This window comes from Styela clava, chromosome 7 (assembly GCF_964204865.1).
Source record: "Styela clava chromosome 7, kaStyClav1.hap1.2, whole genome shotgun sequence".
Taxonomy (NCBI): domain Eukaryota; kingdom Metazoa; phylum Chordata; class Ascidiacea; order Stolidobranchia; family Styelidae; genus Styela; species Styela clava.
Window position 1 is genome coordinate 5,354,307 of NC_135256.1, and position 16,108 is coordinate 5,370,414.

The following is a 16,108-nucleotide window of genomic DNA, read 5'->3' on the forward strand; positions in this document are numbered from 1 at the left end:
AAGAAACTCTTACAGAATGATATAAACTTACTGAAGTATCTAAAAAAATACTGAACTAATGGCTAGCAACTTGTTAACTACCCACTTTGCCTGGAACCTTGCAATTACTAACAGAAAAAAAACAATAATACTTTCCTTATATTTACGCAAGTTTTCTCTTTGAACCCGGTGGTCCCTCAGAGATTTTTACACTTTTTATATAAATAGTTGTTCCTCCCCGTTCAAACGTGCTAGAATTACCAATCAAGTATCTCTAAATGGATTACTAGATCTCTTTCCGCGTGACGCTGCCAAAGAGCGATATCGCTACTCTCCCTACCGAGGTGGGTTTTTGAATTGAATCCAAATAAGATGGGACATTTTGTCTTCAAAAGATGTGGGCTCCCCGTTTTTTTTTCTAAAACTGTGACGTCATAAACTTAATTTTTTTGGCATCAATGTGTGAATGACCGAATAAACCCAGATGGTCGCTTCAATATCTCCTTCATTGAGATTATATACTTGAAAGCAATATTTTCTATGTGGAATGGTCAATATAGGGTTCTATACATCACGTCTCGCCCATCACCACACTTTGGAAAATCGAATTACGTAGTTCTAAATTCTAACTTTATATAAATACTCAAATTCCAAAACCCACGACAACCTTTTTCTATTTCTGTGACGTATTCTCTCGTTCAGATGAGGCAATAACCTATCATTACTAGATCATACATTCGGAAGGCGTAAAGTAATCCTTACCAAGAAGTTACGATTAGGCATTCCCAACTAAAACATATTTTGGCGATGGACCATTTCGGCTTGTATTGGGGACCTTAGGAAAGGGCCTAGGGGCATGTAATTAATAATCTAGAGTCAATTCATGACCCACATGACACAATGTACCCATTCATGGCTAAGCCGATCCAATAGGGTTTTAACAAATAATAAATTATATACCACACACAACTGAATAAATTCCATCAAGTATTTCAATGTTTTCCGTAACATGATTGATTTTTATAACCTAAGGGTGTAAAATGCTGAACTGTTATATAGAATATTTCAATTGTAAAAGAATCGCGCGTGCCCTAATTCGTTTAAATACTTTTGAGTGAGTGAACACTCACTACTTCTTTCAACAATACCTTTCCATCTAAAACCCGCACGTTTCAAATCTTACTTGAAGTTTTGTTTGCTCTCCCGATTCTATAATCAATTTTATTTGTTTTTATCAATTACTTTATCGTCTATTATGCTGATTATGGCAATGAAATAAACTTATACTTATAACTAATACTTATATCATTGGGCATTGGCATAAGTAAAGTGAATAGGTTAAGTTTCTTTCATTTCTGCGCTTTGGCATACTTTTTGAGCAGCTACCACCGCACCTGTATTCAAGGGAACCATACCACCCATTTCAATACGTTATTATTCAATACTAAAATGACATACTGCCTCAGATTATATTTGGTTTTTCAAATCATATTTTTTAGTTCCCGCTACAACACTGTTACATTCCAGTAGTTATAAGAAATATTGCAAGCGAGACTTATTATACGTTAGGTGCGTGAACGCGTTAACGTTCATAGCAAGAAATCGCAGGCGTCCCCCTTTTTTGCATCGACGAATGCGGAAGTGGCAATAGGCCAAAGGTTATGATTGTCGGTAATTCCGAAATTTTTTTATGCATATTTTACGAGTTGTTTCGCAAGTAGAAAAGATGTTTAGTCCAGCGATCGGAAACCTGCGGCTCCGAAGCCGCATTCGGCTCATTGTTCTCGGAGCTCTTACTCTCGTGAATTAAAGTGGTTACAGCAAGTTTTTTGTTAGAAACTTAAGGATTCAATGAAAGACATATGGCCAAATACATCTCGCTAATTACACATCCTCACGGTTTCCAAAGTATAAGTCGCGAGCGGCGGAAATGGGTAGCATTCAAAGTGATTCAAGTCTTTTAGAACACACTTTTTCTTTTAATTTCCCAAGATCTTCTCATTTAGTCATAGATTGAACTATTGCATAATTCGTATTTCATTTGGCCTCATCGTAGTAAGAACTAGATCAGGGTGGTCCAAACTGCGGCGCCGACACATTCCGCGCGACCAGCAGAACAATTCCAACTGGTAATAGCCCTCTCCTAATTCCGATGTCGGGATTGATGTTTGTTGAAATCACGGAATTTCAATTTTGCATCTCTCAACGTCAAGACGGTGCTAATATGGGAATGACGTCCCGGGATAGGTTTAAGGAGAATGAATTGTCTTGTGCAGACAGGACCAAGTCGATGAGATGAGTCTATCTAAACCTCGTACCTTAAGCTCGCGTCAAGTTTTTCCGCATTTGAAAAACGTTTTGTTCCTTTATTTTAGTGAAACGCTTCTATACTTTCAAGCGTTAGCCATGTGACAGCAGTGACGAACCGCGGAGCTGACTTGGCAGTTTTTCAGCTGGGCCCGGAGTTCCAACTTAGATGGACTTGGTTGTGCTTTGACGATAGCACCAGGGCTGCTCACGCTACATGTAATATAATTAGTCAAATATAACGATTTGTAATAAAAATGAGTGTAGAAAAAAGGTGGCCTAGATAAGAAAACTGGGAGGAAAAGGATTTTCACACCAACGTTAAATCACAGTGTATGTTATTTTCAGGTGATATATGACACGAAGGAATAAAATTTTAAGCGATATTACAAAACCAAACACGAGAAAAGATACCAAAATATCACTGTATTTCTCGGAAAGCAATTTTAAAATAATTAAAGGCTTTATATATCTTCCTCAAAAAACTGATTAGAACGGTAAACCCTAATTCTTGAATATTTCAAAGTGAGTAAACTCGCGATGTTCTGAACACTTTTGAGTTTTCTCCGACTGCGACCCGCGAAACATTCCCAAAAGTTTTTGCGGCCCGCCACCCTGAACTAGATTATTGCATCATAAGTGGTTTTCCGAGAGTTTTATTGGTCACATACATTCGAGTTGGTTTGAGTTTGATTAAAAGGATGCTAAATGGCTTTTTCGATGCTAAAGGTTGCCGACCCGTGGCTTAGTGTATCACAGATATTTCTCGCCTGTTGTTTGATTACTACATTAAACTAGAACACCTAGGAGGCAAAATGATCACTGAGTTATTTGATTTGTACTTGAATTTCGGAAAGACAAATGAAAATTGCATGCGTATCAATCAAAGCGAGACCATGTTTACATCCATGCGTGAAAAACTCTGCTGAGTGGAAACAACCAGTGAATTTTAAACAAACCTATAGGCGCGATTGTATGCCAGTTAAATGATACATAGAAATAAACATATTTCAACGAAATACAATAAGAAAATGTAACTTAAAAGGGCAGAACTTGAAACAGCGCATGGATCTGGATTTTTTTAAATTTCTATGAGGTTAATTGAACTAGTTTGCTGCATATTGCCTATTATTTTCAACTTTGATTAAATATCAGCTTTTTGAGCACTCATTTCTTTGTTAAGTTAACGAAAATTAATTAAGTTAAATAAAACTACCGAGTTTCCCCGAAAATAAGACCTACCCTTAAAATAAGACCCAGTCAATAACGCAAATTTTTTTTTTACTTGGTCGATGGCAAGAAATCTCTCCCATACGTTATAAATGATTAATCTAAAGCGTGTGAGAGAGGAACACGTGTGATTTAAGTAAATGGATATTGGTTTTAATATTTTTTGTATTTGAAAATCTCCTAGTTCTGTACTTTCTAGTTTTGTTTTTGATAAATAAAATTATAAGACATCCCCCGAATTTGCCCTAGTGATATTTTTCGAAAGAAAATTGAAATAAGACACTGTCTTATTTTCGGGGAAACACGGTAGATAACGTGCAAACGTGTTGAGCCAGATCAGTTAATTTCAAATTGTCTATCATTTACAATCAGGGGGAAAGCAGGAAGATGAAGAAAAAAAAGGTAATCAATCGAGCAAAGTGGAGCAATTAGCTTCTCCAGTTCCCTCCCCTACTGAACCAACAAATTCAGCTTCCTTCAATGACCCTGGACAGGATCAACGGAAGCAAGCAAGTAAGTAACATTTGGCAATAGACAACAATTGGTGTTTCTGCGACATTTGATCCCATTTCCATTGGGCCGCTGCGCTTAGTCTACCACAGCTATTTCTCGAGGAGAACGTATCTTCTCGTTTTTTAAACTTCTATAAAGTTCATTGGAATGCTTTGCTGCATAGTGCCTATTTACTTCAAACTTTGATTAAATATCAGCTTAGAGCGGTGGTTCTCAACTTTTTTCAGTTCGCGGACAGGTAAAACTTCAAACAAATTTTTCGGATCGACGGACCTCAAAATTAGCCAAAAATATCACGAACACAAAACATAAAAACACAAGAATGCAATTACGACAAAAGTAGGCGGTGCAAAAGAAGACAATCCAATTTAATGAGAAATTTGCTGCTGTCTTTCCGATATTATACGTGTTAAATGCGCTGCTAATGAAGTTTCTGCAAGGCGAAGTGGAGCATTGACTTGTTTGCCTCCATTTTACTATCCAATTTCGCTAAATTATAGGCCTGCTGTCAAATTACGGAACGTGTAAACTGCGAAGTTCTTAATCAGGTACTGTACTTTAAGACCTAACGAACATCCAGCCGTTCAGGGCTTGAAATGGACTACGGGCTTCCATTACGTTTGAACCCACGACAATTGCACCTGTATACTATTGCACCTATGAATTTTTGTTTTGTTTTACGGATATTTGAACCCATACTAGCCCTAACCCACGGGTTTTAACACCCGCATATAGATTGAACCCCCGGATATACACATGGGTTCAAATGTACGGTCACCGGATCTCTTAGCAAGTTTGGTTGTTGGACGAATACCCGTACTACGAATCAATAAGAGTTAAAAATTATAAAATTAATGAACATGCCGTCAATACTTTGTATTTTGCAATTTGCTTATAATATATTAATATTGAAATATATTTTGCGGGCCGGCAGCAGGGTTGCCGCGGACCGGCGGTTGAGAACCACTGGAAACATATTGAAATTAATTTCAGAGTTCGCATTCTATCTAGGATTCATGTACTAGCACCATGCCAACACCCAATCGATTGATTCGATGAAAGTTCAATTCAATAAATCATATCCTACAGAAACGCGTGACATGCTTGTGACAGGCATCAAGTTTATCGTTTACCAATTCTAGGTTGATGTTTCCAATTCTTTGGCGGCAGAAAACTAATTTTTGGTAGCACCATTTTGCCTGAAATTTAGACCTTACTCTTACTTGAATCCTAAACTAGACTACAAACGCGCTGCCAAATGACTAGCGCAACCAGAAACAACGAACTGGATTTGAGTAAGGCTCGGTCAGTGGTGCGGAAATATGCGTGCTCGTGGGATATGTGTGATTGTGTGATGCCATAATTGGCATAGTATTAAGTGACCCATGACATTACCGGGGTCAAATATATAGAATGTTGATCGCTACACTAAACACCATTAACATATTTTTTTTTTTTCAGAAGATCTTTCGGTTCATCTGCTTCTGCAAATACATGACATGGCTCACTACTGGGTTTTGCTTCAAGGTGCTGGGGTGAGAACTGTGAAAACCTTTTCTGAGCTCGATAGAACTAAATTGAAAGAAATCGGCGTGACAGCAGTTGATGACAGAATCCGAATCATGCGTGCTGTAAAGAATTCGAGATGCGAGTTTGTGAATCTGAATTTCAAAATGAATGACCAAGGTAAGTCAATTCGTAGTTTAGGACAGGGCTACTCAAATGGCGGACCGCGGTCCGAATCCGGACCTTTCGGATATTCGATTCGGACCGCGTATAATTCTTTATTTTGAATCATTAGCCCCACTTTTGAAATTTATTTTTATAAAATCACTTTTATAGATTTAAAAATATATATGAAAAGAACAATAACGCCATACCAAACAATCTTGACAATCTTATCATTAGTCGGCCGAGGAATTAGGGATGCCGAAATATAATTTCTGGGAAGTCCGGACTCAAATATGTTTAAAGTTTTGTATGCGGACTTTCGGTAAAAATAGTTGAGTAGCCCTGGTTTAGGATATATTATTATCAAACAACGGCGGTACATAAATATTTGAAGACAAAATGATTTTTGCAATTCCAGCAAAATGGTGCTTCCGTAGTATTCGTACCAAGATGGCGCGCAACCTGGACATTGTATGTTTGCCAGCTTAGAGTTAGCAGGCTGTGCGCCATCTTGGTACGAATACCACGGGAGCGCCAGCGAAACTGCAGGCTAGCTGAGCTGACGAATAGTATTGTATTTGGTGTTTCGGTAATTATGTATTAGATTTATGTAAGGCGTGCCATATTAATGTACTGTGTTTCTGCGAAAATAAGACAGTGTCTTATTTCAATTTTCGGACCTCCTGAAGTATGCGCACCAAGATGGCGCACAACCTTAACAGAGGTTGTGTACCAGGTTAGGGTTTAGGTTATGCGACATCTTGGTGCACATACTTCAGGAGCACCTAATTTTTTTCGATAAATAACACTACTAGGGCTCCTTTTGCTGGATGTCTTTTATTTTCATTTATCAAAAATTACAAAGTTGAAAATTACAAGATTTTCAAATACACAAAATATGAAAACCGATATTCATTTACTTATAAATAGCACATTTTTATTTAAAATACCTGCTTAACATAGATAAGTAATCATTTAAACGGGTAAGTGATATTTCTTGCTACTGACTAAGTCAAAAAACATTTATGCTATCTACTAGGCCCTATTTTAAGGGCAGGCTTAAATTTAAATCAGTTTTGAAATTTAGGCTAGGTATTATTTTGGGGGAAACACGGTAGCTTACCTAGTAAGTTGGATATAGAGAAGAATCAGATATTACAATTTTAAATACTATGTTTTATATTGTATTGGTCATAACCAAATATTTTAAGTAAAACATCTCTTTTGAATTCAGGATTTGGGAGCGTCGAAGACTTCTTACAAAATCTCGAGTTGAGCGATTTGGCTTCTTTGTTTGAAAAAGAAAATATAAAATACGACATCCTGATTGACATGGACGAAGAAGATCTGAAAGATATCGGAATTACAGATGAAAAAAATCGTCAAAAAATAATAAATGCATATAAAAGACTTCCGGAGGAGGTCAATATGGACCAACCTCGCGTTAATCCCATTTACAGCACTGCTCGTTTTTGAGTTTGAGAAGTATTTCCTGCTGAAGACCAAAAATTTTGCTTTTTATTTTGTTTCGATGTGATTCCTATCAATTTCATGTATAAGTTTATTGTATTTTATGTCACCTAAAATCTTTTTTTTCTTGTCAAAAATCTGCCTTGAATCTTATAAGCCGATGCGCCTAATGTATTGATCAAGTTGTGCTCTCTGCAGCCTTCATCCAAAACCAGTACCAGTACCCGTTGCACCTTATAGCCCAATGCGGATTATGTGTGGATAAAATCCCATTTTACTGGATTTTTTGACAGTGAGCCTTATAACACGCTGCGCTTTATGGTCCGTATAATACGATATGCCAAGAGTAGGAAATTATTCTCTAAACCAGAGAAGAATTCAATGTCCCGATATATACAGGGTGTCCAAAAAGTCACTTTACAATTTCAATTTAGTTACGAAGTCAGTTATCAATATATCTTAACCTGGTTTGCTGTTTTTTAATCAGTAATTGTTCAGGTATTTTTACTTCATTTAATACATCTGTGAGGGCCAAATCAATTTATGGTATCGATAAATTAATTCCCTTCTCGTGTTTTAAAAATTCCAAGACTTTATGAACACCCTATATATACATGAACGTCAAATTGACCCATGTGAAAATCTAATATCTGATCATCTTATTCTTAGAATATTGTGATAATAAGCAAACCGAGTGATGGCATTCCAAATTTCAATTTTCCAAACTAAGAACGGGTTCTCTTGTGCATTAAACTCACTAACAACAGGTTCTCTTATTTAAAACAAAATTAGGTCACTATCAAGGTTCCCGCTAGGGTGCACCATCGCACAGTACCACCAGACCATTTGCGCAGTAAAATTTGAATTGCGCGCGCTTGCAACATTAGTTTTCAGAGCATTGCTCGTTGTATTAACGCCTAGATAGAATTTCTTATATTTTCGAGATGAATATGTACTTTGTTAGGATTCTGACAGTGGCGTAGCAAAACTCTCCTGAAACGTTATATGATGTGCATTACTGGTTTTGCAGTGCAGCTTTTGGCTTTGTGGCTTAAATTTCTAAATTCTAACCGCTTGGGGCCCTCCCGCGAAGGGTTGCGGGGGTGGATGCTACACCACTGGATTCTGATAATATATTATACTGTTGTAATGGATTTCACATATTTGTAGACTCTGCTCAGTGTTAATATACTCATGCTCGGTAAAACAAACATTTGCTCAGTGTAGCATTTTCTTACAGGGAACACTGGCTATGTAAGCTACATTAACATGACACGCTACACATATATCCAATACATAATTTTAGAAAAACCACATATCACTCTAACCGTCAGCTGCGGTCCATGTTACGCATTTGCTGCGATCGTCTAACGCTGACATGGGCAAACTACGGCCCGTGGGCCAAATCCGACCCGTTGGGTACTTCAATCTGGCCCGTCTGATACTGCCACAATCAAACTGAAATTGAATTTTGATGATTCAGCTAAAAATAGCTCAAGGAATTTGTTATATTAAATTTAGTTTTGGCACGAGGCTTATTGTTTTCTACTCTTGTTTTTGTAACACTGTAAATATTGTTCATGAACTGCAACTTTTTACATCCCTTTACTCTAACGTCAATAGCAGATTCGCTGATTATTGTTATTTCCTAAAACGGGTTCTCGCGAACTCCCGGAATTCCACAACTGAGCGAAACCGTTTTTCTAAAGCTGTCGATTAGATTGTTTTTTTTTTAAACAGAGAACCTGATGTTAGTGAATTTCACCTTCTTAGAATTTGGAATCCCATCACTGGTTCCGCCCACGTAACAAATCGGCGCCGTCTTTATCAAAAATGACAAATTTACCTTGCTGAAACTCCACACGATGGCCCAATATGCGCAAAATTTGAGTTGACTTACCCTATAATAGTACTCGGCGAAAATTTAAATCAAAAATAAGAGTAATAATTCTGTAACAACTTTTCTATCTTGAAATATCGAATAACTGAAATTGATTGCTCCATACTTTACGAACGCAAGTGACTTTTTTCAGTAACTCCAACAGGGACCCCCCGAAGTATGGGCACCAAGATGGCGCACAATTATGATTATGCAACTACTCAATTTTTTATTTTACATAGATTTTTCAAATATATGTATATATATATATATATATACTCACAAAACATGACGTTTGATCAGGCATTTGATGTTTCATCGCGATGTAGAGTCAGTTTGAATATTATTTTTACTGCTATTTAAAACTCATTACGTTTCTCAAACGCTTCTCTTACTTAGCAGCCAAGGAAATGTTTTTTAATTTGTATTTTAGCTTAATATGCACAAGGGTGGCCCATATGTCCGTAGAAGTAATTGAGAAATTTTGAATTACACCTACAATGGATGTTAAAGTTATGAAGGATCTTTGACCTTGAAATTTTTAAATGACCTTAAAATTCCGAATTTTGAGTTAGGAAAACATATGAAGAATTTGTATATAACATTGTTTGACCTTCAAATTGCAAATGACCTTGGTGGCAGGAGTATTGGGATGACCTTGGGTTCTTTTTTTGCTATTGAATATTCGTATCTGAAACAATCGCCATGATTATGCATTTTTAATTATATATATACATACATTTTTCATATATACTCGTACAGCATGAACTTTGGGCTATTGGTAACTAAAATGTTTTATCGGTACTCCCGAAGTATGTGAACCAAGATGGCAGACACAGGAACGTAGTATATGTACCAGGTTATGGTTAGGCCATAATTTCAGGTAAAAATACTACGGGAGTCAGTTCGCTAGTTCCCGAACTCATAATAAAACAAAAATTGGAATAAAATTATGGCCTATCCGTAGCCTGGTACACATACTACGTTCTACTACACCATATATAGAGTCAGTTTTTATATAGGCCTACTTGCTACTACGCGAAACATTTACCCCTTAATTATATGAGCTAATTTAAAAAAAATGCTTTTGTTTCCCAACAGCCAAGAAAATGCTATTTACTTTGTATTATGCGTTCAATATATATTAAACACATATTTCTACTGTATATTTATTTTTATTTTCCGGTCTTATAATTAAGACGTCCTTTTTTATCAAATATGTCGTCATGTAATCATGTCGAACGTGGTAAAATGGTATGTAGTATGTGAACCAAGATGGTGGACACTGGAACGTAGTATGTGTACCAGATTAGGGGTAGGCCATATCTCATATATAACTTCGACAGTGTGACAGTTATCAGTGTGACATAATCATTTAGTCCGTGAGATCTTTATATCGGTGCCGCAAATCTCCTTTTCTAACAAGTATCCTTCAACATATGCACGTTTCGTGCTTCGAGAAAATCGATACTATTTTTTTCTCGCAGAATTGAGAGAACATAATATCGCATGAACATCGACGATGTGACATTGAAGATATTTTAAAGTTTAGTTTATTTATTATATCACAAAAACACAAAACATTTGGGATAAGTATACATAATAATAAAACAAATTTCCCATTCATTGAGTTTACAACATTCTCAGATATAAAAACTAAATTGTAAAAATGAAAACGATACAAAAAAAGTAAGTATAAATACAGAAATCAGCATTAAATTATATCAATTTCATAAAAATAAAAGTAAAATAAATAATACCCTCAATCGGTGTATTTACAAGATCGGGGCACGAATGCTTAGTCCGGAACATCAATCGAGTTTTATCTTTTCTGTCGGACTTTTTTATTACAGAAATTTAAAACCTAAGACAGAAATAACAGATATATAACATGTTTACGTAAACATTCTTTTGTAGCAGTTTACATCTGAGTATCTGATTTTTCTTTTTATCATAACCAGATTAAAAAGAACTAAAATAAAACCAATTATCGGAATATGTGCAATATCAAAGCAGTATTGCTTACAGCTCGGTACATCAACCGAGCTAACATGTGCGTACTACCGTAGGTACCAGGTTAGGGTTTATTCCGATTTTCCCTAAGCTTTCCTGTGGAACTGAGAATATTTTAGTTCTATTACGAGTTCGGAAACTGTCCGTGTTAGCCAAGTGAAAGCAGGCAAACAAAATTAGTTATCTATACATATTGGTACATACACTACTGGAGCGTCAACATTTGTCCTTTTTATGTCGGGCTTTTTGTTTATTGTTTCCTGCTACATAACACATCGCGTGACCAAGTAGATGGCTTATTTTTCATGCCGTGTTCGACATGTGATGACTCCTGTTTGAGATACAAAACCATGTTCTCGAAATACCGGTTGTATGAATTTTTTCGAGGGTAGTTAGGGCACCATTTGACGTAAACATTCTTTTCGGTTTTGACTATTCCGGTCTGTTAAAAATATAACACATATTCTTCTTCTTATTTTGAATCGTGCGAATATAATTGCACAAAACTTACACAAAACAATCTTATTTCACTCAGAACTGTTATACGAAAACTTTCGAGATTCAGAGTTATAATCTAGAAGCCTGTTGAAAATCATGTGTAGCAGAACCACAATAGTGCCATTCACTCCTTGATTCAACAATGCACGAAACAAAAAACAACGGTAATACAACACATGCATTTCTAAAGGGATTTTCTTATAGTTAAGTTTATTTTTGATCTAGTAAAAAATAGTATACGGAATTAAAAAAATAAAATTCAACACACATTGTACTGGGGAGGGAAGCTGAAACTGGGTATTGAGTAGCGGGACCAGAGGTTCAATATCTAATTCAATTTATAAGGACGGGAATTACGTTTTTAAAACGCTGTTGTCATTGATGAGTTCGGCTTTAGAAGCTGAACACCAACAACTACCACTACTTGTCACTGCTATAAAAACAAAATCATAAATAAGTGATCGTAGCCGCACCCTATCCATGAAATAAATTCCATCAAGTATACCTCATCAGAAATCTCCGATCCTATCCAGATGAACAACTCGGTTGTTGTGAGTTTGGTCGTCAAAAACTGGACCACTCTGTCGTACGTGTTTTCATCCGGTATCACAGCGACTTCATAATTGCCATTTGCTCGACAAGCGTCTTCAGCTTCGCTGTATTGGAATTTCCCCCGAACAAGCCAATAGCAAATCATTCCCACTGTGACGTCGCACGTGTATAAATCTATGATAAATTGTAGACAAAATTAAATGATTATATATAGATCATAATCGTATATATTTAGAAAGGATTCTCTATCTATACAGTTTGATTCGAATCCCGCCACCCAGTTATTGAAAAAACTCAGTTCAACTCCTTATCTCGATTCTAGATTTAAAATTAACTAATCCCATATCGACCTGGACTGGTAATCTGACAAGAGGCCGTGTTTCATCATATGGTCAAGCCGTCTTATCGGCTTTCCTCTCCTCCGGAATAAATATGTAAATCCTATCCCTATCTTATCCTGATTTGTCTTCAGCTCCAATTCCGAAAGAGCCGAATTTTGGCAACCCATGATTACCCCTTCTTTAAAAACAAAGTAGAAACACCACTACGTTTTGGGCGTTTCCTGATTGTGGGTTGTGACATTTTCAGGGACTATGACGTCAGTAGTTACCTTGGTTAGCGATTGTTGTTGCGTCATAATTAGTGATCTGCGTGGAATGAAATTTGTCGCCTTGATAGAAGTTAGTTGTTATGATGATGTCACTTCCCGGATTTTCCAACAATGCTGCTTCAATTTTTTTCTCCAGTTCTTTACCCAATTCTTGAAATAAATATACCGTATATATATATCACTCAAAATTATTATGAAATATTGAAAATAATTCAATTTAATGCAGATTTCAAGCATTCTATTATATAAAGAAACGCCGAATAATACTTGCAAATTAGATGATTAACATCGAAATGCAGATTCGGGGCTAATTGAAAACCCCATTGCCTCAAACAAAAAGAGATTTTAGTCATTGATCAAAATATTTCATTAACCAGCGCTCCAGAAGTATGTGTACCAATATAGAGGTAACTAATTTTGTTCGCCTACTTTACACCAAGTTGTGTGAAGGGACTGAAACCTATATTCAATTGGCTAACGCAGATAGTCCCCGTAGAAATAAAATAAGGAAAATCGGAATGAAATTATTACTTAAACCCCCTTATCTGGTACACATACTACGGGAGTACCCATTAACCTGTTGTGTCAATTTAGGGCTGGGCGTTTCGAAACACTGTTTCGATACGTTTCGAAACACTGATATGTCGAAACGGCGCTGTTTCGACTTTCGAAACGGACATTATGACGTCATAGCAAAAACAATATGAAATCAGTCAAAATATTATTCAGCGATGTCCAAGTCGAATTTCATATCCGAATTTATTCGAATATCGCGACTCTCAAATATCGTTTTCAGTGTTTTTAAGAATATTAAATATCGCGCACACGTCCTGGTGCCATCGTCCACGTTCATTTTATAATTATTTCATTTTATGTTTTATCGTAATTGAAGACACTCTTCGCGACCCGCAATGAATTACTGCCTACATGAAAGGATTCAAATCAGCACCGACATACAATATTTATAAAATGTCGTGGAAGTTTTTGAATGAAAATATTTTACAATTATTATCGTACATTTCAACATAGTCGAGATAGTCTGGGTTACTGCGACAATATATCTAAAATCAAATTTTGTCGTAATTGATCTTTTTCATTCTTAGTTTCTATAGCGACCAAGCATTTTCTGCGTTTGCCCCGTATAAACTAGCTCTTAAATATCATTTAGTATCTATCGCAGATTTTATTGTTACACTGGCGTCGTTAATAATAATATAGTTCAGTGCAAGTTTGCGGTATTAATTTATAAGCAATAATAAAAGCATAACAGTCGACGTGAAATATTCAAATCAGAACTGACTTGAAGAAAAATGAAACACGATTCTCAGTCTTAACTCTCCGCCATTGGTGGATGGAAATTTGTGAATTGGGTCGACTCATTTGATTACGACGATAATCGCGTAATAAGCAAAATAAACAGTCAAAATTTGTGGGGGGAGGGATAACTGTGGCGGATTTTAGCTTAACGATGTCGATGTCACGCTGACGATGAACAGTCACAACGAAAGTTAGCCGCGACAAAAATCCGAATTTATTTTAATTTTACTGTATGATTTAAAACATTTCTATGGGAGGCTAGTTGTAGCTAATTTCAATCAACGATAATATCATGAAAGCACATTTCCTGTGTTCATGAAGTCCTTGGTATTATTACCCCACTGGATCACAAGGTTCTGTGACATCGAATAATATAGAAAATGATCCCAATTATTACATAAGATGAGGGCAGGGTCGCATTGATACGTTGAGAGGCCCCATGCTATCTATGCTGCTTGTGAGCACTATCTCTAACAATGACGTAATTCGTAATGATTATTCTGATGCCAACTGGTCACTGCTTTGTCATTAGCAGAAACCTTCATTGAATTATCATTATCGTTTCATGCTCTCGAATTAGCCTCCAGTGCTTCGTTTTTGTGGTTTTAATGTGCAATTGGCAATTATACATTAAATTCGATGGGTAATAATGGTTTTATTGTTTTTGACAAACGTGTGTTTCGTTTCGTTTCGAAGGCAAAATTCCGTTTTCGACACCAGTGTTTCGAAAATGCCCAGCCCTAGAATATTGGTTAGGTTCAGACACGCAGAAAATGCGTTAAATTGTGTTAGATTAGACTCACCCTCTAAATCTGCAGCCTGTAAAGGAAAGTAAAACAAATTTTTAAATTTCTTGAATTAAATCAGACTAAATAGGGCCGTTATTACGTTTAGATATATTTTTATTATTCACGTTTATTTACAATTCTCACCATCGTTGTAGTGATTCATATATTAGTAATAACATTAATTTTATCACTTAGCACGTGATTTCGCTCATTTTTGTCTGTGCTTGCTGTAGTATTAGTAATAATTTATAGCGTTATGGAACTACTGTAATACTCATGTATAACTGTACAAAAGCGACTTGCACACAACAACAGCTAAGGGTCCAATTAAAGGTTAGACAAATAAAATACTTTTGAGTGAGGGAGGAATAAAGAGTTCTGAATTATCCGAAGGAAGAAATTCCATTAAAAATGTTGGCAACCATTGTAAGCGAATATTATTGGAAACCAGACGAAAACCACCGTCGCCATCTGCTCAAGTCTCATCGACTTTCATTACCTTCGGTATGTTATAATATGAAAATAATAATAAAACATACCGTGAGTTTGTCCCCACCGATGCAGCCGGGCGTGGCTGCACCTCCTACTTGTACTTCCATTGAAATTTCAACTAAAACAGCAAAACATGTACATATTATCAAGTGCAAATCAACGTATGACCTGGTCATTCTTTGTGTAATCATCACATATGGATATACGGGGACATTTGAACTCACGTACATTTTGACCCGTGTTTATATCCGCGGGTTCAATCTATATGCGGGTGCTAAAACCCATGGGTTAGGGTTAGTATGGGTTCAAATAACCGTAAAACAAATAAAAAATCCATGGGTGCAATAGTATGCAGGTGCAATTGTCATGGGTTCAAATGTAATGAAACCGGATATACATGACAATAAAACTTGAGGGCGACCAATAATTTAACAACGAGATCAATGCATAAGATTAAAAGTTTCCATTTTTTAACGCAAACCATATTCTCAAATCCTATTACCCTGAAAGTACTTTAAATCAGTTGGTCGGGAAATAGCTATTTTCTCACCTGTAATTCAACCCATGAATGAGATAACCAGTGAGTCTGAGTCACTTCAAGTCTTTGATAGACGTTTACTCAAGTATCCCTAACACTGCATCCAAGTAGTAATATTTAAGTTCTGTTATCCCAAAATAATAGCAAATTTAGAAATTCTTACCTGCGAAAACATTTTCCTTTATCAGAAATATGGCGAATATAAATACAAACAAATCCATTTGCACAAATGGAACTACCTCGTAACTATT

At 36.2% G+C, this 16,108-nt stretch overlaps 1 protein-coding gene across 3 annotated transcripts; it reads right to left on the bottom strand.

Annotated features, from left to right (window-relative positions):
• Positions 1-6,908: 6,908 nt before the first annotated feature.
• LOC120328894 (uncharacterized) lies at positions 6,909-16,108 on the bottom strand. 3 transcript variants are annotated; one of them, XR_013477350.1, is made up of 7 exons: positions 16,021-16,108; positions 15,367-15,437; positions 14,843-14,858; positions 12,723-12,872; positions 12,066-12,286; positions 10,810-11,504; positions 6,909-7,047 (listed from the first exon to the last, which is right to left on the bottom strand). XR_013477350.1 is itself a non-coding variant. In XM_078114601.1 (7 exons), the coding sequence occupies exons 1-6, from the start codon at positions 16,076-16,078 to the stop codon at positions 11,313-11,315; spliced, it is 708 nt and encodes a 235-aa protein (XP_077970727.1). In that variant the 5' UTR covers positions 16,079-16,108; the 3' UTR covers positions 10,090-10,913; positions 11,267-11,312. The 3 variants fall into 3 exon arrangements, 2 of the variants coding, with proteins under 2 accessions (XP_077970727.1, XP_077970726.1); XM_078114601.1 differs by lacking the exon at positions 6,909-7,047 and having other exon boundaries at positions 10,090-10,913; positions 11,267-11,504; XM_078114600.1 differs by lacking the exon at positions 6,909-7,047 and having other exon boundaries at positions 10,090-11,504.